Genomic DNA, 26890 nt, shown 5'->3' with positions numbered 1-26890 from the left:
GGACTGGCGGTTGAAAACCACTGATTTATTCCATAACTTTCTTAGAAGAATTATGGGATGTAATTAAATAAAAGAGCAAGAGGGGTATTACTCTAAATGAAAGAAGACAACGTTTTCCTTCATATACACAGAAAAAAAACATTCATAGTGTTAAATAGATCATAGAAAAGTGTCTGTGTATGTGTATTGATTGAGAGATGGAAAATATAATTTATGAACTAGAAGTGCCAAAGGTTTTCCTTAAGATAAAGGAGAAATAATATTCCACACCTTTGCTTAATGTGAAATGGTAAATCATAGCTGTTTTTAATGGATAACTACTACTATACAGTTTATTGCAGTCCTATGGAAAATAGCATGAATTCAAACAATGTCAAAGAGAATGTGTGTATTTCATACTGTGTCTTACTTAATTTAAGTCTCCATAGGAAGGCACAATGAAAGTGAGTGGAAAGAAATGCAATAAGAGAAATAAACACAAGGTAGATCCCATAGAGGAATTTTAATTCAGGAAAAAAATTGAATGGATATATTAATTCCAAAGTGATACATCAAATATAGATAATTTTTTTTAAAGCATGCACATAAGAGAGACACACACACACAGGAAGGAAGAGAGATGAGAAGCATAAATTCTTCGTTGCGGCACCTTAGTTGTTCAATGATTGCTTTCTCATATGTGCTTTTATGGGCTGGTGCGGTGGGGGGGGGGGGGGACAGGCTCCAGTAGAGCCAGTGATCCCTTGCTCAAGCCAGTGACCTTGGGCTTCAAGTCAGCGACCTTTGGGCTCAAGCCAGTGACTATGGGGTCATGACTATGATCCCCTGCTCAAACCGGCGACACCATGCTCAAGGTGGTGAGCCTGAGCTCAAGCCAGCCACCTCGGGATTCTGAACCTGGGTCCTCCGCATCCCAGGTTGATGCTCTAACCATTGCACCACTGCCTGGTCAGGCTATAGGTAAAAGTTATGTTGATAAGAATTCTTTACTCACTATTAATACAATATAGAAATCTTTAACTATTTTCTTACTGATTACTATTTCATCTATTCTAAAATGTATTTGAAAAAACATTATAGCACCTCTGATATGAATCTGTCAATAAATGTGATAAGAAAACATTACTTCATAGTTTAACTTGCAGCATTTTCTCTTAATGATACACAAAATGGTAGGTCTTACAATTAAAGACATCTTAGAAAAAATATGACATCAGAGAGAATTTTCCTTGCTCTCAAACATTTGAAATCCTTAACAATCAAGGATGTTGCAATCCTTAGCAACTTTTTCATAGAATAAACAAAAAGAGTTAAAGATAAAATTAAAAAAATTATCTGTTGAGCATATCTATAGAAGTTTTATACACAATTTTTAGAATTAAGAAACAAAAGACACTGAGCTAAAGCAGTAGCTAAGCAAATTCTGATTGTAAAGTAATGCAAGTATTGGGTTGTGGGAGAAAAAATAGCTGATTTATCCAAAAGATGCCTCAGCTGAGGAAAGTTGCTAAGCAACCTGCAATAGGTGAGGTGAATTGTTTTAAAGATTTTTTCTACAAGCTCCTTTATGTTAAACACTCAGCCTCTTTGTACAAAATTTTTAGGAAACAATCACCTAAAGAGGAAACAAAGCACCATTCTAAGAGACAAAAGGGAAGGATGATAGATGTATTCTGGTAGAGATATTTTTTGTATCCCTCAACACCTATTTAAGTGCTCAATAGATATTTCTTGACTGAATGAATAAACAAATAGATAAATGAGCCTGACCAGGTAGTGGCACAACGGATAGAGCATTGGACTGGGATGTGGAGGACCCAGGTTCAAAACCCCAAAGTCACCAGCGTGAGCACAGGCTCATCTGGTTTGAGCAAAGCTCACCAGCTTGAGCCCAAGGTCACTGGCTTGAGCAAAGGGTTGCTCAATCTGCTGTAGCTCCATGGTCAAGGCACATATGAGAAAGCAGTCAATGAACAACTGAAGTGCTGCAACAAAAAATTGATGCTTCTCATCTCTCTCCCTTCCTGTCGGTCTGTCTGTATCTATCCCTCTCTCCGACTCTCTGTCTCAGTCAAAAAAAAAATAGATAAATGAGATGAATGGTAACACTTCCAATATAATGCAATATTAATGTATAGTTCAAGATCAAAGGGGATACACTCTCCACATCCGATATCCCAATGCCAAACAGCTATGAGGTATTTTCTAACGAAGCAAAGGTGCACACAGGGCACAAACAAGACACTAGATTAAAGACAACTTTTCAGCACACAAGTGAAAAAATCCAGTAACATTTCTGGTTAGGTACAGTCATTGAAATCTGCCTCTTTTCCCTTAACTTAGATAAAGATATTTCTGGCTTCTTCCTTTCAACACTTATGAAAATAAAAAATAAGAGAAAAGGAAGAATAGAAAAAGCTCTTTCTCAAAATATGCTGATAGGATTTTTAAACTGCATCAATTTTTATTTGCAAAACTTTTACTTTGAAAAATCAAAGTATGGCCTGAACAGGAGGTGAGGCAGTGGATAGAGTGTCAGACTGGAACACGGAGGACCCAGGTTCGAAACCCCAAGGTCAATGGCTTGAGTGCGGGTTCATCTGGCTTGAGTATGGGCTGACCAGCTTGAGCATGGGGTCACTGGCTTCAGCGTGGGATCATAGACATGACCCCATGGTCTCTAGCTTGAGCCCAAAGGTTGCTGGATTGAAGCGCAAGGCTGCTGGCTTGAGCAAGGAGTCACTTGCTCTATTGTAGCCCCCTGATCAAGGCACATATCAGAACGCAATCAATGAACTAAGGAGACAAAGAAATCACAACTAAGAATTGATGGTTCTCATCTCTCCCTTCCTGTCTGTCTGTCCCTCTCTCTAACTCTCTCCCTATCTCTGAAAAAAAAAAATCAAACTATGCATGCAGCAAAGAAGTAATTTAATGCCATTATCCAGCTTTTGCTGAGAACCTCAGCTTCTGTCAATCAATACAACAGTTTGTTCTATTACACAATGTTACTGGCAATGCAACAATGGCCTATGCAATACATATCACCTTATAATTACAAAAAATGAATATTTTTCTGTAATTAGTTTTCCAATAATTCTTAAATATGATTTTTTTCCCTCTATTTGTACCTACTTCTCTTACCTGCTGTGCAGAATTCTATAATTTCACTCCATTCAGACACAACATAGTCACCATCAACTTGTTTTGAGGCAGTTTGCACTGCTACTGTATACTCGGTTCTTGGGCTCAGAAACCAGTGCCCACGGACAGTCATTGGCAAGGGAACAGCTTTTGCCACTAATTTTGTTGGAACATCCTAAGGAAGGAAGAGAGGAAGGGGGGAGAGAGGAAGGGAGGAGGGGAGGAAGGGAAAAAAGGAGAAAGGAAGAAAGGAAAGAAGGAAGGGAAGAAAGAAGGAAGGAAAGAAGGAAGGAAGGAAGGAAGGAAGGAAGGAAGGAAGGAAGGAAGGAAGGAAGGAAGGAAGGAAGGAAGGAAGGAAGGAAGGAAGGAGAAAGAAAATATGTTACTTTAGCAGTATACAAGTAATTGTAAATGATGTAGAGGAACTTATTAAATTCCCAGCTAATGACAGAACATTCCTGTTTAAAGATATTTAAACATTATTATATTCAATCTTATTCTCCAGATATAAAAACTAAGAAAAACTTGATCAAGAGACATGCCCAAGGTCATATAGCGTAGATGTACTTGGATTTAAGTTTTCTTGATTTCCAAAATAATGTTCCTCTCTGTACATTCCTTATGTTTTTAAAACAAGATTCTAATACTAAATGATAAAATGGAAACATGAAAAAAATAAAATTGAATAGAATTTGTATTTAAAAATATGTGTTTAATTTATACTATCCAATTGTTTTATGGGCGTCCCATTACTAAATATTTTATATGTAAAGAGAGGATGTTTTTTAAATAAATATTTAAAAATGAATCAGTTTTACATACAATGCGGTTAACATTTGCTTCATTTGTATTCAAGTGTGGAGGTTATATGTCTCAGAAAGGTTTAAGTATTTCTAAATGACTAATAAGGTAATTAAACTTAGTTGAGCATTCACCACATTTCCAAAGATATAGTATTCTAAAAGTGGAATGAAGAAAGGAGGTCAAATCTTAACATTATTCAATGTTAACTATTTCAAAGCTACTTTAAGAAGGCAAATGTCAGCAAAGAGAATATTCATCACCAGAAAGTGTAATTAAAATTGGAGCTTAGTAAAAATAATATCAATCTTGTTCTCTCTCTCACACTTATCTGTATGTATAATCCTCATTTATAGTTAGTATGTATAACTGTATATCTAGTAAAATGCAATGTTTCCAGACAAGACAGTATGTTCAAAAGATCTGTCAAATTAAACAGTGTCAATATAAAAAAATAGACCATCATCAGTAGAAACAAGAAAGGAAACTTAAACCAGGTCACTATTATCCTTTATTTTTTTTAAGTGAGAGGAAGGGAAATAGTGAGACAGACTCCCACATGAACCCTGACTGGGATCCACCTGGCAACCCTGGTCTGGGGACAATGTTGAATCAACTGAGCTGTATTTAGCACCTGAGGCTGACCCACTTGGGCCAACTGAGCCACCCTCAGTGCCTGCCCAGGGCCGATGCTCAAACCAACTGAGCTACTGACTGCAGGAGGAAAAGAGGGAGAGAAGGGGAAGAGGGGAGGGGAGAGAAGCACAAGGTCACTTCTCTTGTGTGTCCTGACTAGGAATTGAACCTGGACCTCCATACTCCAGGTCAACACTCTATCCACTGAACCAACCAGCCAAGGCCATACTATCCTTTCTATACTAACTTCCGAAGGGAGATATGTAATAGAAAAGATATGTTAGGAAATACTGTGAGAATAAATATCAGAGAAATGTTACATCTCTAAAACTAGATATCTAAAGGTTAATTTTCATTCTTAAACCATAATAAAGACTACATAAAGCAATTTCTTTTCACTAATACTACAATATTTTAACAAATACCCTAAGGATTATAAGCTCTATCACATTCCTCTATTGACAGTCATTATAGGGAAAAATGTGTGCTTCAGTGGAAAACTATGAATCACCTATATCACACCTTTCTGGCTATATTTTTCTGATTCTGTGGAAGCTATTTTACAACTCTGTAATATATGGGTAGCTGATAATATTTCAGTTATTCTTGTCTAAATACATGAAAATAAATTTTGTTGGTGGGAGGGACAGCCCTCCCCTGCTGCTCTTTCCTCCATCCCAAAACAGTTTTGCCTTCACTTACAGTTAATTCAATATCTTGATTTATAGTTGTGTCTTATCTTTGGATTATTCTTTGAACTGGTTATAATACCTTATCAATCACCTCATTAATGAGTGAAATAAAATCTTTAACACATGTTCACTTTTATGTCTGAATGAGAGTCATGATTTCTTTTTTATTTTTGAGAAAAATGGATTTTAACAATATACTTGCCATTTCATTTTTTTTTTTTTTTTTGAGAGAGAGAGACACACACATAGGAACATTGAGCTGCCCCTGTCTGTGCCCTGACTGAGGGATAAAACCAGCAACCTCTACACTCTAGGACAATGAACCAACCAACTGAGCTATCCAGCCAGGGCTTTATTATTATTATTATTATTTTTTTTTTTTTTTTAGAGTGACAGAGTAAGGGAGAGAGAGGAGAGGGGGAAGGAAAGCATTTGTAGTTCCACTTAGGCATTTTTTGGTTGCTTCCTGTGTGTGCCCTGACTGGGGATTGAACCTGCAATCTTGTTGTTTCAGGACAACACTCTTAACCAACTGAGCTAATCATCCAGGGCCACATTTCATTTCTTACAAAATTTCTTAGAGGGACAAGGTTGTTTTAATAACACATAATTTTTATTTTTCCCAATAACAAGTGCATTATATAATTAATAGAACATTATTTCTTCTTTCAAAATGTCCCCATACTTAAAAAGTTGCAAATATAAGTATGTGTTAGGATTTTACCTTGTGTTTAAATTTATTGGAGTTCTTGTTCTCTTTCTTGTTGAGATCAATGAAATAGTGTGTAATACGGTCCTTTGATTTTGAATCCATTTCCCATGAAATCTTGAATGAGTCACATGTTATATTGCTTATTTTGATGTTATGTGGTACAGGAAGTTCTTCCATCTCGGCTATGCCACTGTCTTGTGATTTGTTCCCTGCAAGAAAACAAAAACAAAGCATAGATAGTTAGTTTCCAATTAATGGACTTTTCCAGTTTGCAAACTATGTATATATTTCTGAACTCAACTCTCTAATTACTAAGTCTGAGATTTCATTTCGTTCATGAATTTGATTGTTAATGATAATAAAAGGTCATAGTACAATAAAAAGCAGAACTAAATTAGTCTTTGCCAACTCTACTATTTCTTTTTTTTAAAATTAAATTTATTAGGGTGACACTGGTGCCCAGTTTTACAACACATCACTTTTTTTTTTAATAAATTTTTATTAATGTTAATGGGATGACATTAATAAATCAGGGTACATATATTCAAAGAAAACATGTCTAGGTTATCTTGTCATTAAATTATGTTGCATACCCCTCGCCCAGAGTCAGATTGTCCTCTGTCACCCTCTATCTAGTTCTCTGTGCCCCTCCCCCTCCCCCTAACTCTCTCCCTTCCTCCCTCCTGCGTCCTCCCTCCCCCCACCCCTGGTAACCACCACACTCTTGTCCATGTCTCTTAGTCTCGTTTTTATGTTCCACCATTGTATGGAATCATGTAGTTCTTGTTTTTTTCTGATTTACTTATTTCACTCCGTATAATGTTATCAAGATCCCACCATTTTGCTGTAAATGATCTGATATCATCATTTCTTATGGCTGAGTAGTATTCCATAGTGTATATGTGCCACATCTTCTTTATCCAGTCTTCTATTGAAGGGCTTTTTGGTTGTTTCCATGTCTTGGCCACTGTGAACAGTGCTGCAGTGAACATGGGGCTACATGTGTCTTTACGTATCAATGTTTCTGAGGTTTTGGGGTATATACCCAGTAGAGGGATTGCTGGGTCATAAGGTAGTTCTATTTGCAGTTTTTTGAGGAACCACCATACTTTCTTCCATAATGGTTGTACTACTTTACAGTCCCACCAACAGTGGATGAGAGTTCCCTTTTCTCCGCAGCCTCTCCAACATTTGCTATTACCTGTCTTGTTGATAATAGCTAATCTAACAGGGGTGAGGTGGTATCTCATTGTAGTTTTGATTTGCATTTCTCTAATAACTAATGAAGCTGAGCATCTTTTCATATATCTGTTGGCCATTTGTATTTCTTCCTGGGAGAAGTGTGTGTTCATGTCCTCTTCCCATTTTTTTATTGGATTGTTTACAACACAACACTTTAAACCACATTGTGTGTTCACTCTCCCCAAGTCAAGTCTTTGTCCATCACTAAAAAGCCCCACATACTCTCCTCCACCTCCACCTCCACCTCCACCTGGCACCTGCTTCCAATCACCACACTGTTGTCTGTGTCCATGAGGTTTTTCTTTTTCTTTTCTTCTTCTTCTTCTTTTTTTTTTTGCTGATTCCCTCCATCTCCCTTACCCAGCTTCCCTGAACAGCTGTCAGCCTTCTCTATGAGTCTGTCTCTGTTTTGCTTGTTAGTTCATTTTAGTCATTAGATTCCACATATGCGAACTCTACATTTTCAAATTAATTGTCCAATTTCTGCTTTCACTGAATGAAAACAAAAACACTGATGATCCATCATTCTAATCTATAACAGATTAGCCTTACATGGTTCCATCTGAAAAGCCCCAAGAGACCATTTTTCCTACATGACTAATCAATTCTGCTCTAAAGTAAATATCAGATATTTTAAGCTAGATGATATCAGGAATGACAATGAATGATCCAGTCAAAAAAAAAAAAAGAAAAAAGAAAAAAGGTTTCTTAAAAAAAATAACGTGATTGTGGCCAGATAGCTTGGTTGGTTAGAGCTTCGTCCTAAAATACAGAGGATGCCAGTTCAATCCTAGGTCAGGGCACATAAAGGAACAGATTCCTGTCTCTGTCTCTTTCTCTTTGAAATCAATTAATAATTTTTTTTCTTTTTTAAATAATGTGGGCTCTGTCCAGTTAGCTCGGTTGCTTAGAGTGACGTCCTTAAACACCAAGGCTGTAGGTTCGAGCTCCAGTCAGGACACATAGAGAAAGCAACCACTTCATGCACAATTAAGTGGAACAACAAATGAATGTTTCCCTCTCTCACTCTTTTTTCCTTCGTCTCTCTAAAATTAATCGATAAAAATAATATGTAGAATTGTGCACCTGAAACCTATATAATTTTGTAAACCAGTGTCACCCCGATAAATTTAATAAAAAGAAAAAAAATATAATTTTAAAATATCTGAGGTATCAGTAGTGACAGTCTATAAAAATTGATTCTCTTCTCTCTTTTGAAAAGTTATATACAGAAATAGCCTGTAATGTTATACTACATATACAGGTAATATTAAAAACCATTCTCTTAAATGTTACTATTCAAGAATTATTCTAGGACTCTTTTTACCTGTTGTAACTTGATAAATTTATTTTTGATTGCTAAAATGGCAGATAATGCTAAAAAAGAAAAAAAATGATTGCTATGTTGATTGCTATTAAAATCCTGAAGAACTGATCTGATATCTGGTTACTTAAATGACTGTGTCCTACATTTCCACTTAGAGAAAATGCTATCACTTTGTCTAAGACGATGATGGATGACTGGACAAAGAAAGAAAACATAGGTTTGCTGAATTTGTTTTATATATAGGAAAAATACCTTGAATCAAATCTTACTCCACTTATTCTTTCTATGTTCCCTTCCCCCAAGCCAACATAAAATTCAGTGCTCTAAGAGAAACAAACTGTTATTCACTTATCATAATAAGTGGTAGGTCATAAATCAGTTACATAACTTGTTCCTTAATAAGAATAAAATAGCAAATTTTCATCAGCAAAAACCAAAAATGAATGTCTTCTTGTGGCAATGTCTACCACCTCCAATTATATTATTTTCACTGCTCCTATACTCCCCATTTCAATTACAAATATTGATCGACTTACGACCTATGCAACTTACGACCTATGCAACTTACGACCATTTGACTTTACGACCACAATCCCTAGCCACGACTGCTCCTCGTCTGGCAGCGCAAGTGTTGCCCAGCTGGGCGTACAACAGTGTGGACCAGCTTCCGGCAGCACTACCATCTCCGCGTGCACCATTTCAACTGTTATCCCAGACTCGGTACAGCAATCTGTGTTTTGTGTCTTGGATATTTTTCATCAAACCCTTCCCAAGATGTCTACCAAGAGGTAATTGTCTTTGCAAATATTAAACCAGTTGTACTGGTAATGCAGTGTTTTACTTAAACCTGACGAATGTAAAAATAAAAAACAAAATGGTGTACAGATGATACAAATGGCATAAAATGAACAAAGAAAATTATGATATATAACAATAATGACAGAAAATTATGATAAAATTTGACTTAAAGATTTTTATAACATCATTTCACAGTACTGTACATATAGCCTACTCAACTTACGACCAAATCGTGTTACAACCAGTCTGTCAGAACCAATAGTGGTCGTAAGTTGAGCACTAGCTGTATTGATAGTTTCCAATATTTTGACAATTTCCAATATTATAAAATCTTTAACTCATGTTCTCTCATTTTCAAGCTGTGTTGTAGACAGAAGAACCAAACATTAAAACTTAATTTGGGGAGGTAGAAGAGGGTATAGGGGTGATAAATATTGATGAAGATTTGACTTGTAGGGGTAAACACACAATATGGTGTACAGAGATGTGTTGTAGAACTGGATACTAAAATCTGTATAATTATATGTTAACTAGTGTCACCCCAATAAAATTAAAAATAATTTCAAAATAACTTAATTATAATTTTTGAACAATATTTTTTAAAATCCTATTTCTTCTGTGTACTTCCCTCACACTCTAGTTTCATCAGATTACCTCTCCAATAAAACTCCCATAAAATTACTCCCCCATCTTTTTTTCTTCCCCACCTGACTTCATAGAATCTCCAAATTGGTTTTGCCTTAAAGCCTTTCAAAGGTCAAGGGAAGGGAAGATACCAAGAAAAATGCTTTAATAGCTTTGGGAAAGGGAAAGTCAGTAAATACTGAAACATTATTTTTTGTTCTATTTAGAAAAGCTCACATTTTAACCTATTATTTTGACTGAAGTTATGTTTAAAACATAAAGAACACTAGTAAAAGTCTGCACTCTGATGGTAGAAATATCTGTAGAACTCTTCTCGATTATAGCTGTGCATATAATTTCACAACTGAGTGCAAAAAAATTGTTATTTAAGATCAAATAGAGAAATGTAAAGTTTTTTGCATTTGATCTAATTTAATGAAAATACTTTGAATATATTAATACTACATAAAATACTATATTTTGCCTCTTAAACTTCCACTATTGTTCTTATTCAACCTTAAAATAATTTATTTCCTACAGTATCTTTGTTTTATACTTTTGTGCTTATTATTGAACCTTGAAAAAAATTATTGAAATGTGGAAACTTTTGTTCAATTAATTTTCTCATTCAGAAAAATATAAAGCTCAAACTTGTAAAGGATTTATTATATAAAGAATCTTCACTTTCAAATTCTTTATCATAGTCCCAGCTCCTTTTTTTCTTTTTAAAGAGTCTATTAAATAATTGCTATTTTAACACAGCTTATTAATACATACATACAAACTATAGAGCAGTAAGAAGCTTAAATCTCTAAGTTGTAGCAAACAGGTGACAATTCAACATTAAGAGTGAACAGAATGCATGAGAGAGACTGCAAAGGACTGGACTCCCACGGTGAGAGGACATTTTCAGAGGTGAAGGGGGTGCTGAGGTATAACAGCTTTACAAGTTTCCTCTCCTCACTGAGGAGCATGAGAAGCATTCCATTCATTCAAGGGGAGCTGTGAGATTTGGTATTCCTTCTGGCAGGTCGAAACTCTCAAAATCTAGGAGGATTGAAGTGAAAGAACTTTTCTATTTCTGGATAGGTGTCATCTGAGACAGGAACAGAACTTTTTGCTTTAACAGTCTTCTTGGTCAAATTTGTTTGTTTGTTTTTAGCAGGGAAGGTTGTCTTTCTGTTTGAGAGGTCTATTAGTGTTTACTGACTTTTCTGTAGCTCTGTTGTCAGTTCCCAAAGCCTTTCTGGGAGCTTTAAGGGAAGGCTGGAGAAGCATCAAACCTTTTGCAAACATGTGGTTTGAAACCTGAGATCACCAATTTAAAGCTTTGAAAGGCCTGAACCCAATTTCATCCAGTCCTTTATGAGCCACATGGTTGCCTGGTTCTCCATTTTCCTTATTCACAAAGATCATGGTAGCCATTCTGGATTAAGTTAGGATCAACAGCCAAAATCACCCAGGACTCAACCTCTCTTAGTCACAGTTCTTAAGAAAACCACCAGATTATCCTCTATGCAGCTTTCTTACTTGGGCAGAACAGGTAAAGAATTTAACTTAAAGTAGTCTTAAATTGCATGTAACATTTTTCCTCCTACACTGAGAATCAATATTTACCTGAGATTTTGGGGTAAGTGACAGAAGATAATGATTTTATCTATAAAACTGGTGGTTAAAGAAAGTGATCTACATAACACTAATACTCATTAAACAACCAGTATCTTTTTTTATTTTTACAGAGAAGACAGAGAGAGGGATAGATGGGGACAGACAGACAGGAACGGAGAGAGATGAAAAGCATCAATCATTAGTTTTTCGTTGCAACACCTTAGTTGTTCATTGATTGGTTTCTCATATGTGTCTTGACCGTAGGGCTACAGAAGACCAAATAACCCCTTGCTTGAGCCAGCAACCTTGGATCCAAGCTGGTAAACTTTTGCTCAAACCAGATGAGCCCGCGCTCAAGCTGGTGACCTCAGGGTCTCGAACCTGGGACCTCCACTCAGGGTCTCAAACCTGGGACCTCCAGCATCCCAGTCTGACACTCTATCCACTGCGCCACCGCCTGGTCAGGCAACAACCAGTATCTTATATCTGTACAATCAACTGTATTTCCAAATGCAGCTTTCCTTTCTTAGTAAGACTTCATGTTAAGGGCAATTCTAGCTACCTTTTTCTAGTTTATATGTCAAATAATTCTACTATCTCTGGCTATACTGATGGTAATACTAAATAAAAAATGAATGATATTTTTATCTGTCCAAAATATAAAAACTGTTTTTTAGATCACTTCAAAACTACTTTTCTGAAAAAGCAGTTATTGAAATGCAAACTGAAAACATTGCCAAATTATACTAATATATTTTGTATGGCTGTTCTTTCACACAACTTAAATTGCCTTACAAAAGAATGATCAGTTAAAAAAATAGCTCTATTGAATAATCCATACACCACACAATCACTCATTTAAAGTATACAATTAAATGGCTTTTAATAGAGTCACAGAATTGTGCATCCATCTATCTCCACAATCAATTATGGAACACTGTTTAACCCCAAAAGAAATTCCACACCTTAGTCATCATACCCAATCCTTATTTTTTCCCTCTTCTCAGCCCTAGGCAACCACTAATCTATTTTTTTCTCTCTATAGATTTGCCTATTTGAACATTTCATATAAATAGATCATATAATATACTATTCTTCATTATTGGCTTCTTTCACGTAGCATATTTTCAAGTTTCATCTATGTTGTATAAGCAATTCATTTATTCCAATTGCTGAATAAAATTCTATTGTATGGATAAACCAGCTTTTATTTATCTGTTTATCAGTTGATAAATATTTGGTTTGTTTCTACTTTTTGGCTATTACAAATAATGCTGCAATGAACATTCATGCACAAAATTTTTTGTGGACATAGGTTTTCATTTATCTATAGTATATGAATAGGAGTAGACTTGCTGGTTCATATGGTATCTCTATGTTTAATCTGCTGAGGAAATGTCAGGCTGTCTTTCAAAGTGGCTACACCATTTTATATTCCCATCAGCAGTATATGAGGGTTCTGATTTCACCACATCTTCATTCACAATTATCTGTTCTCTTCTGTTGCTTGTACTTTTAGTGTCATATCTAAGATACTACTACTTAATCTGAGGTCACAAATATTTACACCTAAATTTTCTTTTAAGAGCTTTATAGTTTTAACTCTTACATTTAGGTATTTGGTCCATTCTTAGTTAGAAGTAGAGGTCCAGCCTCATTCCTTTTCATATGGATATACAATTGTCCCAGCACCATTTTTTGAAAAAGATAATTATTTCTTATTTAGTTGCCTTGGCACCCATGTAAAAAATCAGTTGGACATAAATGTATGGTTTATTTCTATTCTTCTAGTTCTGTTCCAATGACCTATATCCATATTCTATTACCACACTGTTTTGATTACTGTAGTGGCATTGTAGTATGTTTTGAAATTGACAACTATGCGTCCTCCAATTTTATTCTTTTCAATATTCTTTTGGCTATTCTGGGTCACTTAAATTTTAAATTTTAGGACACCTGCCCTGGCCAGATATCTTAGTTGATAGAGGGTCAGCATAAGCACAAACTTTGCCAGTTTGATACTGTCTCTCTCTCTCTTCCCATTCCTCTCTCTAAAAATAATAAATTAAAATTTTTATTTTTAGGATCAGTTTGTCAATTTCTGTAAAGAAACAAGTGAAATTTTTATAAGGATTGAGTTATCAATTTGAGTGGTATAGCCATCTTAATAATATTGCCTTCTAATCCATGAACATAAAATATTTTGCTATTAGTTTAATTCAACATGTTTAGATCTTAAATGCCCTAAACGCAACAGTGTTTAATAAGTAAAGTTACATTATCAATGAAAATATCACTCCTTTTTAAAAGTCTATCATGAAGGTTTACAAGAATACATCAAGTATAGCAAATAACATGATGTATCCTCATGTACATATTGCCCAATTTCAACAACTATCAACATTTCGCCATTTTTGTTTCATTTATTTACCTTTTAATTTCTTGATAATACTTTTAATATAATTTCCAACTTACAGAAAAGAAGCAAGAATAGTAATAAGAGCTCCCATATCCTTCACTCAGATTCTCCAACAGTTCAATCTTACACCTTCCATTCTCTTTTCTAATTCCTCCAGTCTCCCTGGATCCTTACTTCTCTTTCCACTTACTCTAGGATTGGAATTTGAGCAGGAGTTTGGCAAATAGTTCTGAATTTTTCTTAGAGGCTATTTGAAAGTTATATATTCTCAAAGTTATGTTGAAAGCTTTTTTTTTTGTTAACTTCTATGTGGACAAGTCCTGCTGGGGGTGAGGACGACGAAGATGCAAAGACCCGACTCCAGGGACCAGGTTCAGTGACGCAGATCCACTTTATTCAGGAAGTAAACTAGCTTACATACACAGGTTCAGCCTATAGGGTGTTACAGTGTGTCCTTCATAGCCAATGGCTGAAAAGATCAGGGAGCTGCGTGGTTGGTGTTAAGTCACTTCCTTATAGCAAGTGAGCTTCCTTCCTGGGTATGCCCAGGAGGCTTCTGGGAGCTGGAGTATTCTCACAGCATTGCATCAGCCACAGCTGCTAAGAATGTGCTCTGTGCTCCACCCACACTTCTACATAATTTCTGGGTTGGGAGATTCAAATTTTGGTGGCTGCCATTACCTCAGCTAGTTAGAAATCAGATTCATTCAATTAAAACAATTTTAGCCTAACTGGTGGCGCAGTAGATAGAGTGTCAACCTAGATACTGAGGACCCAGGTTTGAAACCCTGAGGTCGCCGGTTTGAGCGCAGGCTCATCCAGCTTGAGTGCAGGCTCACTAGCTTGAGCACAGAGTTGCTGGCTTGAGTGTGGGATTATAGCCATAACACCATGCTCACTGGCTTGAGCTCAAAGGTTGCTTGCTGGCTTGAAGCCTAAGGTCGCTGGCTTGAACTCAAAGGTCTCTGGCTTTAGCAATGGGTCACTGGCTCGGCTGGAGCCTCCTGAACAAGGTACATGTGAGAAAGCAATCAAGGAACAACTAAAGTGCCACAACAACAAAGTTGATGCTTGTCATCTCTCTCCCTTCCTGTCTGTCTGTCCCTGTCTGTCTTGCTCCCCGCACTAAAAAAAAAATTTACCCTGTGCTATATTTAATCATTATTAGAAAGCATTTTTGTTTTGTATTTTTAACTTTAGTAAAACTTCCTGAAAAACACCTGTTGGGATTTATTTATTAACTCTAAGAAACTTTCCTAAGGTCACTAAAAATCAAAGGTGATATTCCTCTTGGAAGATTTTAAAGTAAAATCTCCATCTTGGATGACTACAGTCATCCTTCACCATATCACGGTTCACTTTTTGTGGTCTCACTGTATTATGGATTTTTGTATTGTATATATCTAATTTTGTATCATGCATTTTTTGCTATATCACAGGATTTTGTGGTATATAGGTATTTATATATATATTATTTTAATTATTTTTGTGTTAAAATAAGCATTTTCTAGCCAAAAAAATTAAAAACAATATAAAAAATATAAAAAATCATTCAAGTTGCAGTATATTCACTGGAGAGTACCCATATATAATTTTATATGTTGTTAAGATTATGTAGGTTTAAGAGTGTAGAAAGTGTTGAAGAGCATAGGATCATGTCTATGATCCCACACTCAAGCCAGCAATCCCGTGCTCAAGCTAGTGAGCCCATTTTCAAGCCAGATGAACTTGTGCTCAATCCGGTGACCTTAGGGTTTCAAATCTGCGTCTTTCATGTCCTAGTCCGACAGTCCCACTGCACCACTGCCTGGTCAGGCTATCCCCTAATTTGATTAATCAAAAAAAGCTGTTTTATCTTGAATATCTGTTTTTAGCATATTTTTTGCACTATTTTCCCTTAGGCAAACCATTTTGTTGTGAAAAGAACTAGTGATTTTTCTTCCTCATAGTATCTTCCCTAGAGTGCTGTAATAGAAGCCAATCTAAACTCTTAGTTACAGTACTTAATGGCATAAATGACTCAGTTTGAATAAAGTAAGACAAAGAGTGTTTTAAAAGGTAATTGTTGATTTTAATAATAAGACTTAAACTGTCTTAAGACAGTTATTTTTAAATAATTTCCATTACAAAATCAGAGATACAGTCTTCTGGGACAAAAATACTTTCCTTTTCATAAAAACAACTTTATAATGCTGTAATACTTTAAAAGTCATAAAATAAAAACTAATTAAGATAGTAATAAAACTCAAAATAGCAACTACAACATAGCCTGAAACCACTTTCTTTACAATAAACTCTCAAAATAAAAATATGTTTAGTAGTAATACTTAATATTGGAATTTTTAGGATAAATCCCTGAAAGTGTAAATGTTGAATCACATTTGTTTTTATCAATCTGTTTTCACAACTACTCCTATAGTGTGCCTATTTTTTGCACACTTATCAATTAATTCAGTTTATTGCTATTTAAAGTATCTATCGGCAAAATTTAAAATTTTATCTTAAAAAGCAAAAAGAGCCTTGACCTAAACTGTATACAAAAAATAGCTCAAAATTGATTTTAAAAAAACCCCAAAAGTTCTTTGGGAACTAGACTAAGCAAAGAGCTCTTAGACTTAACTCAAAAGCATGATCCATAAAAAAATATATTTATTTATATAATCTACTTGAATTGCCAGCTAATTTCTCCTCATGTCTAAAACTCTTTGCTTTCTTTATCTTAATGCTACAGTATTGTGTGTGTGTACATATGTGCATATATATATGAGTATACACACATGCACACACACACACATATATACATTTAATTATTATATTATTGGTAATTATAGTTTTCAATTAAAAATGAACATATTGCTAATAAGTATAATATATAACTAAACTTTAAAATAATTTGTATTCTGCTTTATTTCAATTTGCATGTGCGTGGAATATTTTGTTCATTCCTGTTTTTTATTTTTGCTTTAAATCTTTTTGAGTAACTGTTTTAGGTATCCCTTTTGTATTTTCTTTCCACTCAATTTGAGAAATTCTGTTTTTAGTATGTGTTTAACCCACATTTATGTTTCTTTTTGTCTATGAGATGTTATATTTTATATATTTTATTCTTCTTTGATGTTCCTTTGGTTCTTTCACTATATTGACTCTATTTTCTTTGAAATGTATTTTCTCTAGTACTTTGGAAGTTATACATCCCATTTTTCATTCTATTAGAAGTTATGTTTCTTCAGTATCAAGAGTGAAACAAGTATCTATTAAAACCTTACATATGTAAAGTGAAGTAACACGTATTTTTACTTTGAAATTTTTAGAGTACACTCTAGATTTCAGATCCAACATATTTTAAATTTTTATAAAAATATACTGTTTCTTTCAAAAATAATTCATATTTGCATTCCATTTCGTAAGTTTATTTAATTTAAATTAAGTTAAATTTATTTTTTTAGAGCAAAGGGGACAGAGGGAAGAGGAAGGAAAGAAGGGGGATAGGTATGGGGGAGGGAGGGAGAGAAAGAAAGAGAGAGAGAGAGAGGGAAGCATCAATGCATTGTCCCACTTAGTTGTGTAACCTATTGATTGCTTTTCATATGTGCCTTGCCCAGGGATCAAGCCTTGAGTCTGAGCTGGTGACCTCAGGATCCAGCCAGTGACTCTGGGCTTGAGTAACCTCAGGTTTTGAACGGGCAACCTCAGCACTTCAATCCACTGTGCCACTACTGCTCAGGCTCATAAGTTTATATATAATTCTTTGGATTTTATTACTTAAATGGTTTTGGTATTCAATGTCAGTCCTTTTAACATGACTTACAGCCAATGAATTGCAGTTTTATGGAGGGGGTTGCAGTCAAGGACTCAGGCTTCCCCAATCCTAAAACAGCCACAATCATATGTACATTGGCATTCCTAATCCAAGTGCCTCCTGCTTATCGGGTACCTCCCCAAGACCTTCCTTACAGAGGGCCTTAGCTGTAAGGAGATCCTCAACAAGAACACCTAGGGGCACGTAAAAATGAAAGTAGGAAGAGGCATGTCTGTTCATTAGTTATTAGCCCCAACAGCAAAATGTTGACTTATAAAAGCAATTATGGATAGAACAGGTTGGGGCATAAAATGAACCAACTTTATGAAACTATAGAAATGAGTTAGGAAGCCATATTCTAATTTATTTATTCCCACCTGAGTAACTAAAGGCACTTCTGTTGTAGGAAACTTTTTGATGGACACTTCATTTTTACATACCAGATTTCAGAACATAAATATCAAACTATATAAAGGATAATTACATATGCAGGACATTAAATTATTAACACGACAATCACTCCTAACTCTATTTCTTTGGCTTACTACTTTTAATCATTTCTAAATATAGCACTTTCTTCTCCTTCTTTTTTATATTTTTAGGTGAGAGGAGGAGAGATAGTGAGGCAGACTCCTGCATGACACTGTCCAGGATTCACCTGGAAACCCCATTTAGGGCTGATGCTTGAGTATGGAGCTAATTTTAGCACCTGAGGCTGATGTGCTCCAATGGAGTTACCTGCAGAGCCAGGAGCCACACGTGAACCAACTGAGCCACTAGCTGTGAGAGAGGAAGAGGGAGAGAAAGGTGAGAGGGAGGGGAGGAGAAGCAGATGGTTGCTTCTCCTGGGTGCCCTGACTGGGAATTAAACCTGGATGTTCATACACTGGGCTGATGCTCTACCCACTGAGCACCAGCCAGAGCCCACTTTTTTATTTATTCTTGAACATATGCGGAAAACAGTTCCAACACGATTAAAGGACACCAAAAAAATCTCTTAAAATACTTAAAATATTATTTTTCTGCATATGGTCAATAGCATCTAATTTCAAACTTATATAGAATACAATAAGCTCCTTCTAAACAATAAATATTGCATACACAATCTTTACTACTATATTATAATAAGAGGTGGATTACCATGAGGTTAATGAGGCCTAATATTCAGGGCCCCTCATTTGTACAGTCCTTTTCCATGGTCCAGTACATATTTTTAGAAATAATTTTTTTCTAAAGAGGGTCCTAAAAATCATATAAAGTCGAGATGACACAATATTTAGATCCATTTTTCCAGAACAGGTATAAATATTTTTTCAATGATTTTATAAATCTAGTTATTTTAACCTATTCTTAATTTTTTTTAAAAATTAATAAAATACATCATTATACAAGGTATATAACATGATGATTTAATTTATATATATAACTCAAAAATTAGGTGATATTTTATAGCTTCATATTCATTTTAAAATATCCCTTGATTTTTGAGAGCAATATACATACATATAAATAAATACACACACACACACATATATACACACACATACACACAAACTGAACAATTACTATAGTCAAGACAATTAACATATCATCTCCTCACATAGTCACCATTTTTTATGGTGAAAACACCTACAATCTACTCTCTTAGTAAATTTCCAGTATTCAATGTTGTATTAACTATAATCACCATGTAGTACATTAAATCTCTAGACATTCATCCTACCTAACTGCAGTGTTTTACCCACTGACTAATAGCTCTCCATTTCCCCCACTCCCACCTCTGGCAGCCATTGTTCTATTCTCTGCCTCTATGTATTTGACTTTCTAAAATCCCAGATATAAGTGAGATCTTGTAGTGTTTTTCTTTATGTGTCTGGTTTATCTCATTTAGCACAATGTCCTCATTCATCCATATTTTTCTAATGGTAAGATTTTTTCCTTGAAGGCTGAATGATATTCTATTGTATATACACATACATATAGTTTTATATTTATTTGCATGCATATATATCTATATATCTCTATCTCTATCTATATCTATATATCTTATGATTTCTTTATCCATTTATCCCTAGACATGCACTTAGGTTGTGTCCATAACTTGGCTATTATGAGTAATGCTGTAGTAAACATGGGAATGCAGATATCTTTCCAAGGTACTGATTTGATTTCCTTTGGGTATGTACACCCAAAATAGAGATTGCTGGATCATATGATAGTGAAAGCAACCAGACAAGAAAAAATACACATATCTAAATCAGAAAAAGGCAGTAAAATTATCATTGATTACAGATGAAAAATCATTCCTGTATAAAACTCTAAAGACTACAACACACAAGAAACTGGTTGAACTAATAAATTCAGTAAAGTTGTAGGATAAAAAGAAAACGCAAACATCAAGTACATTTTGGCCTTGGCCAGTTGGCTCAGTGGTAGAGCATCACCCAGTATGTGGATGTCCTGGGTTCAATTCGTGGTCAGGGCACACAGGAGAAGCACCCATCTGCTTCCTCCCCCCACCCCTTCTAGTTTCTCTCTCTCTTTCTCTTTCTCTCTCTCTCTCTCTCCCTTTCTCACCTGCAGCTATGGCTTGAATGCAGTGAGTTGGCCCCAGGCACTGAGGGTGGCTCCTTGGCCTCTGCCTCAGATGCTAAGAAGAGCTCTGGTTGCTAAGCAACAAAGGAATGCCACAGATGGGCAAAGCATCACCCTCTAGTGGGCTTGCTGGGTGAATCCCAATTGGGGGCATATGCAGGAGTCTATCTCTGCCCCCCCTCACTAAATTAAAAAAAAATCAGTTGCACTTCTTTACACTAATAATGATCTATTCAATAAGAAAATAAAAAAGGAATCTCATTTACAATAGCATAAAAAAGCATAACACACTTAGCAATAAATTTAACCAAGGGAGTGAAAGATCTGTGCATTGAAAATTCTAAAGCACTGATGAAAGAAATTGAAGAATATACAAATGAAAACTACCTCATGTTTGTGGGTTAGAAGAATTAATATTGCTAAAATATCCATATTACCCAAAGTGATATACAGATTCAACATAATCCCTTAATAAAATTTCAGCCTTACCAGTGATGATGCAGTGGATAAAGTGTCAACCTGGAATGCGAGGTCACTTGTTAAAAACCCTGGTCTTGCCCTGTTCAAGGCACATACGAGAAGCAAGTATATATTATAAGATGATGCTTCCAACCCCACCCACCTTCTTTCTCTCCTCTCTCTAAAAACTCAATAAACAAAATCTTTAAAAAAATCCCAATGGCATTTTTCATAGAAATGAAATAAATACTCCTAAAATTCATATGGAACAACGACACCAAATAGCCAAAGCAATATTGAGAAAGAAGTACAGTGTTGAAAACTTCACACTTCCTGATTTCAAATTATACAAAGCTCAGAGGTGGATTAAAGTCAGGTGAGGCCCCCAGCGCAGAAGACAATATTGGGCCCCTTGTCATTAGAAATAAGTGAAAAGTTAGGGTTTTGTGGGCCCTTCAGAAGTCGGGGCCCAGGGCAAGCACCTGGTGCACCAGCTGTTATATTTGTCTCTGACAAAGCTATAGTAATTAAAAAAGTAGGGTACTGGCATAAAAATAGACACAAAGACAAATGAAACAGAATAGAAAGCCCAGAAATAAGCCAAACATATATGGTCAACTAATTTTCCACAAGGTCATGAAGAATGCTAAATGCAGAAAAGATAGTGTCTTCAATAAATGATACTGGAAAAATTGGATATCCATATGTAACAAAGTGGAACTGGAGCCTTCTCTTACACCATAAACAAAAAGTCAACTAAAAATGGATTAAAGACCTAAATGTAAGAGCTGAAACCATAAAACTCATAGAAGAAAACACAGAAGAAAGATCTTTGTCCTACAGGTTTTGAAATATTTTTTTTTGGATTAGTCGCCAAAAGCAAAGGCAATAGAAGCAATAATGAACCAGTGAAACTACATTTAAATAAAAAGCTTATGCACAGCAAACAAAAATGCAACCAACAGATTGGGAGAAAGTATTTGCAAAGCATGTAAGCTGAAAAAGGTGAATATCCAAAATACACAAGGAATTCATATAACTCAACAGCAAAAATAAGAAACTCTACTAAAAATGTCCAAAGGACCTAAATAGATATCTTTCCAAAGAAGGCATGCAAAAATGGCCAATAGGTATATAAAAAGGTGCTCAATATTATAAACCATTAGGAAAATGCAAATCAAAACCACAATTAGATAATCATCATATACTCATTAGGATGGCTATTATCAAAAAGAAAAAATGTAACTATTGGTGAGGACAGGCAGAAAGATGAAATCCTGGATTTCAAGATGATGATGGAGGAGGTGGACGTACCAACTGCCACCTCCCAGGACCAAATTGGATTACAAATTAATTTAAGAACAATAATCTTGAAAAACCAACTTTAGACTAAACAAAGAGGAGTCTATAACCAAGGATCACAGAAGAAGCCACAATGAGACTGGTAGGAAGGTCAGCTATGTGAAAAGGGCTGCCTTGCTCTCAGGAGCGAGTGGTGGCAGAAGGTCTGGAGGGAGGGACTCTCACTGTAGAGGTTCGCACTGAGAGAGGAGGGTGCTAAGCCTCAGGCCCAGCACCCCAGCCTAGAGCCCCAGAAACAAGAAGAGGCCCCACACAGCATTTGGTAATGAAAAGAGCTGAGGATTCTGACTGCGAGAAAGAGATGGAGCTCTTGAAGACGCAGGCTCCATCTTAAAGGGCCAGTGCAGAAAATCTCATTCTTAGGGACTTAACCAAGGCTGAAAGGACTAGAAGTGGGTGAAGACAGTGTGAAAGTAGTGGCCAAGAAAGAGACAATGTGGAGGATGGCCACCAGAACCCTTGAGCTGAGTCATTCCCCAATGCCACAGTCACCATGTTTCTTTTTTTTTTTTTTTTCGGAGACAGAGTCAGAGAGAGGGATAGATAGGGACAGACAGACAGGAATGAAGAGAGATGAGAAGCATCAATTATTACTTTTTCGTTTTGACACCTTAGTTGTTCATTGATTGCTTCCTCATATGTGCCTTGACCATGGGCCTTCAGTAGGCTGAGTAACCCCTTGCTCAAGCCAGTGACCCTGAGTCCAAGCTGGTGGGATTTGCTCAAACAAGATGATCCCGCACTCAAGCTAGCAACCTCAGGGTCTCAAATCTGGGTCCTCTGCATCCCAGTCCATGGCTATATCCACTGCGCCACTGCCTGGTCAGGCGTCACCATGTTTCTTAGGTGTGAAGTTCACTCTAGACGACATCAGCCTGGGGAAAAGTCACAGCCTCACCCATGGAGACCAGGTCTTTCTGAGAAGCCAGGAAGCAGGGGGACCATCAGTGACTCAGTTTTCTGGTGTTGAGGCCAGGGCCTTCACCCACACACTCCCGAGTCTAAGAGTGTGCTTTCACCCCACAGGAAATTCATTAGAAACTGTCTGGACTGCAGGCAGACCACATCTCTGGGTCTCAGAAGGCACACCCACCAGACTCCTAGTGGCCACACCCTACTGAGGTCTGTAAAAAAAGTCTGGACAGATTGACATCTGGAGCCTACGGGTAGAGCCACACCCACTACCCTTCCTAATCCCTGAATTGCCACAGGCTCTAGACCAGGGGTCCCCCAACTGTGGCCAGCAGGCCACATGTGGCCCCCTGAAGCCATATATCCAGCCCCCACCGCACTTCCAGAAGGGGCACCTCTTTCATTGGTGGTCAGTAAGAGGAGCATAGTTCCCATTGAAATACTGGTCAGTTTGTTGATTTAAATTTACTTGTTCTTTATTTTAAATATCGTATTTGTTCCCATTTTGTTTTTTTACTTTAAAATATGTGCAGTGTGCATAGGGATTTGTTCATAGTTGTTTTTTTTTTATAGTCCAGCCCTCCAGCAGTCTGAGGGACAGTGAACTGGCTCCCTGTATAAAAAGTTTGGGGACCCCTGCTCTAGTCTCTACCAGTGGCTGAGCCCAACAAGCAGCTGGCAGACAGAGGTTGCAGGAAGCAGGATTCAGGGAACCATGGCTTTTTAAGTGGCCCTTCCCCCAGGTCCAGAGTAGATAAAAGCCAGCTGAGGTGTGCAGGTTGGTATTTCCATGTGCACCTGGGCCCAGCAGAGGCAGCCACGAACTCTGGATTACTTGTAACTCCAAGAAGGTTGCTGAAGGCCAGTCACGGGCAGTGTCTCCCAATGGTTTGTTCCAGGTTACCTCAAGGAAGGCCTAAGGCTGGCATAACCAGTGGCCAGCTACAGAGAGCATTGGTTCAGAACCTAAACATCCTTGCTTGTGGGGTATCCTAAGGAAGGGTTCATCACACCTGGCCAAGCTGAGGCGAGTTCTGCTCTCTGATCACCACTGGCACAGCAGTTCATGTGCATTGGATAAGGTAGAATTTCATAGCCAGCCAGCCCGGGTGCTAGATATCCTGCCCCAGTGGGCTAGGTTCCACAAGGGGGAAGGGAGAGAGACTTGGAGTATGGACATTTAAAGTGTGGGTCACTGTGAGCCTATTGTTGGGTCTGGACAAGGGGCTTAGCCACTTTCTGGGGGTCAGGGTGGTAGAGTCAGCCCCAGGAGAGAACTCTTTCAGTCTTCTTCCCTGAGACCAGGGTCACACCAGCTGTAAGAACTTATGCGGAGGGGATGCTGGCCCCACTTGATTGAACCTGCAGCTCACCTTGTGAAGAAAAAATAAAATTTGAGTATCAAGCAGTGTTTGAAAGATTAGGATCTAGAGTAGGAGAAAATTTTGCCAACCCACTAATGTATTCCCAACCTCAGCTGCCCTATCCCACCAAGTTTGCACCCTTGGTTGGGTGAGGCCAGTGTGAGCCCACACTACAGACTTTCTACAGAAGACTCTGAGGGAAGACCAGGCAGCTGCAGGTGGAAGTGAAATGGCTGAAAAGTGGATGAAAATCTTACAGATTGGGCTTTTACAGAGATGCTGTCAGGTCTAAGCAGGAAGAAACTAATCTTTTTACACAGGTTGACCCCTCCCTTACTACCCAGGCACAGGAAATGCAGACACAAACAGTGAACAGAGTAGTAACTCCAGACAGGTAGCCCATGGCAGGTTACAAACATCTGAAGCCAAACCAAGAAGACCTAGAACCAACACAACCGATAGTGGGTGGCAGAGAGCACCAACCCTACACTCAGCTAAATATACAAGCAGCACACAGAAAGGAAGAGTCAAGCAGGCACCAGACACTGTGGAGAATAAATAAACCCAGCAGGACAGACACTGCATAGTGTCTAATACACATAATCAAGGTTGACCCTTATAGCCAGCCAGTCTGAAGGGATAACCGCACCCATGAAAGGACCAACTGCATTCAATACTCACATCAAACAGGAGGGAAAATACTACCTTCAAGAAGCATTCCTAGAGCAAGGAAAGCAGGTGGCCTGGAGATCAGTATCACTGACCCCATCTTCATCATAAACACACCACAACAAATGTCAAAGTAAGTCAGCACTACTTAATACACAGACAAAACGGGCACACAGAGAAATATGACTCAAATGAATCAATAAGAGAAATCCTCCGAAAAAGAACTAAATAAAATGGAAGTAACCAAACTACCAGACACAGAGTTAAAAATAGTGATTTTTAGGATGTACAAGGATCTTAGAGCAACAATAGATGGTCATAATGAGTACCTAATAAAGAGACAGAAAGCATCAAAAAGGATATTGAAATCTTAAAAAAGAACCAGTTGGAAATGACAAATCCAAATCAGAAATGAAGACTGCACTGGAAGGAATCAACAGCAGGCTGAATGAATCAACAGCAGGATTGAATCAATGATTTAGAGGAAAAGATAAATGAAAGCACAGAAGCAGAGCAGCAAAACAAAAAGAGGCTCAAAATGACTGAGAAAATTCTAAGAGACCTCTGTGCCAACATGAGAGAAACAACATCCGTATCATAGGGGTTCCTGAAGGAGAAGAGAACAAACAAGGTATAGAAACCTGTTTGAAGAAATCATAGCTGAAAACTTTCCTAAATTGATGAAGGAAAAATTCACACAAGTTCAAGAAAAACACAAAGTCTGATAAAGAGGAACCTAAGGAGGCCTACACTGGACACATCATTGTTAAAGTGCCAAAGTTAAGAGACAAAGAAAGAATAGTAAAAGCTGCAAGAGAAAAGCAGTTAATTACCTACAGAGGAGCATCCATAAGGATGACATCTGACTTCTCAACAGAAACACTTGAGGCCAGAAGAGATTGGAAAGAAATATTCAAAGTGATGCAAAGCAAGAACCTACAACCAAGACTTCTTTATCCAGCAAGGCTATCATTTAAAATTGAAGGAGAAATAAAAAGCTTCCCAGAAAAAAAAAAAAACCTCAAGGAATTCATTACAACCAAACAAGTTCTGCAGGAAATGTTAAGGGGCCTGCTGTAAAAAGAGCAAAGGAAAAAATCGAGAAAAAAAGGATTGTGGATTTAAAGAATAAAATGGCAATAAACAACTACATATCAATAATAACCTTCAATGTAAATGGATTAAATGCCCCAATCAAAAGACATAGGGTAGCTGCATGAATAAGAAAACAGTAGCAGTACATATGCTGTCTACAAGAGACCCACCTCAGAATAAAAGATACACATAGACTGAAAGTGAAGGAATAGAAAAAAGTATTTCACACAAATAGAAATGAAAATAAAGTTGGGGTAGCAATAGTTATATCTGACAAAATAGCCTTTAAAACCATGGCTGTAGTAAGGGATAAAGAAAGTCAGTACATAGTGATAAAGGGAGCAATCCAACAGGAGGATATACCCATTGTAAATATTTATGCACCTAATATAGGAGTGCCTAAATATATAAAGCAGATTTTGATGAACATAAAGGGTGAGATTGACAGCAATACTATAATAGTAGGGGATTTTTTTTGTATTTTTCTGAAGTGAGAAGCAGGAGGCAGAGATTCAGACTCTTGCATGGGCCCAACCGGGATCCACTAGGCATGTCCACCAAGGAGCAATGCTCTGCCCATCTGGGGCATTGGTGCATTGTAACTGGAGCTATTCTAGCGCCCAAGGGGTAGG

At 37.0% G+C, this 26890-nt stretch overlaps 1 protein-coding gene and 1 pseudogene across 1 annotated transcript in view; both read right to left on the bottom strand.

The window, feature by feature from the left end:
- PHYHIPL (phytanoyl-CoA 2-hydroxylase interacting protein like) overlaps positions 1 to 26890 on the bottom strand; it is a 65879-nt gene that overhangs the window by 11546 nt on the left and 27443 nt on the right. The window contains exons 2-3 of the mRNA XM_066348705.1: positions 5998 to 6194; positions 3145 to 3319 (exon numbers count right to left, since the gene is read on the bottom strand). Of these exons, the coding sequence (XP_066204802.1) occupies positions 3145 to 3319; positions 5998 to 6194 (372 nt within the window). The remainder of the gene's footprint in view (positions 1 to 3144; positions 3320 to 5997; positions 6195 to 26890) is intronic.
- On the bottom strand, positions 10780 to 11401 carry LOC136380989 (securin pseudogene; annotated as a pseudogene).

The sequence above is a fragment of the Saccopteryx leptura genome, chromosome 9 (genome assembly GCF_036850995.1).
Source record: "Saccopteryx leptura isolate mSacLep1 chromosome 9, mSacLep1_pri_phased_curated, whole genome shotgun sequence".
Taxonomy (NCBI): Eukaryota; Metazoa; Chordata; class Mammalia; order Chiroptera; family Emballonuridae; genus Saccopteryx; species Saccopteryx leptura.
This window is presented reverse-complemented; position numbering and strand designations above follow the sequence as displayed.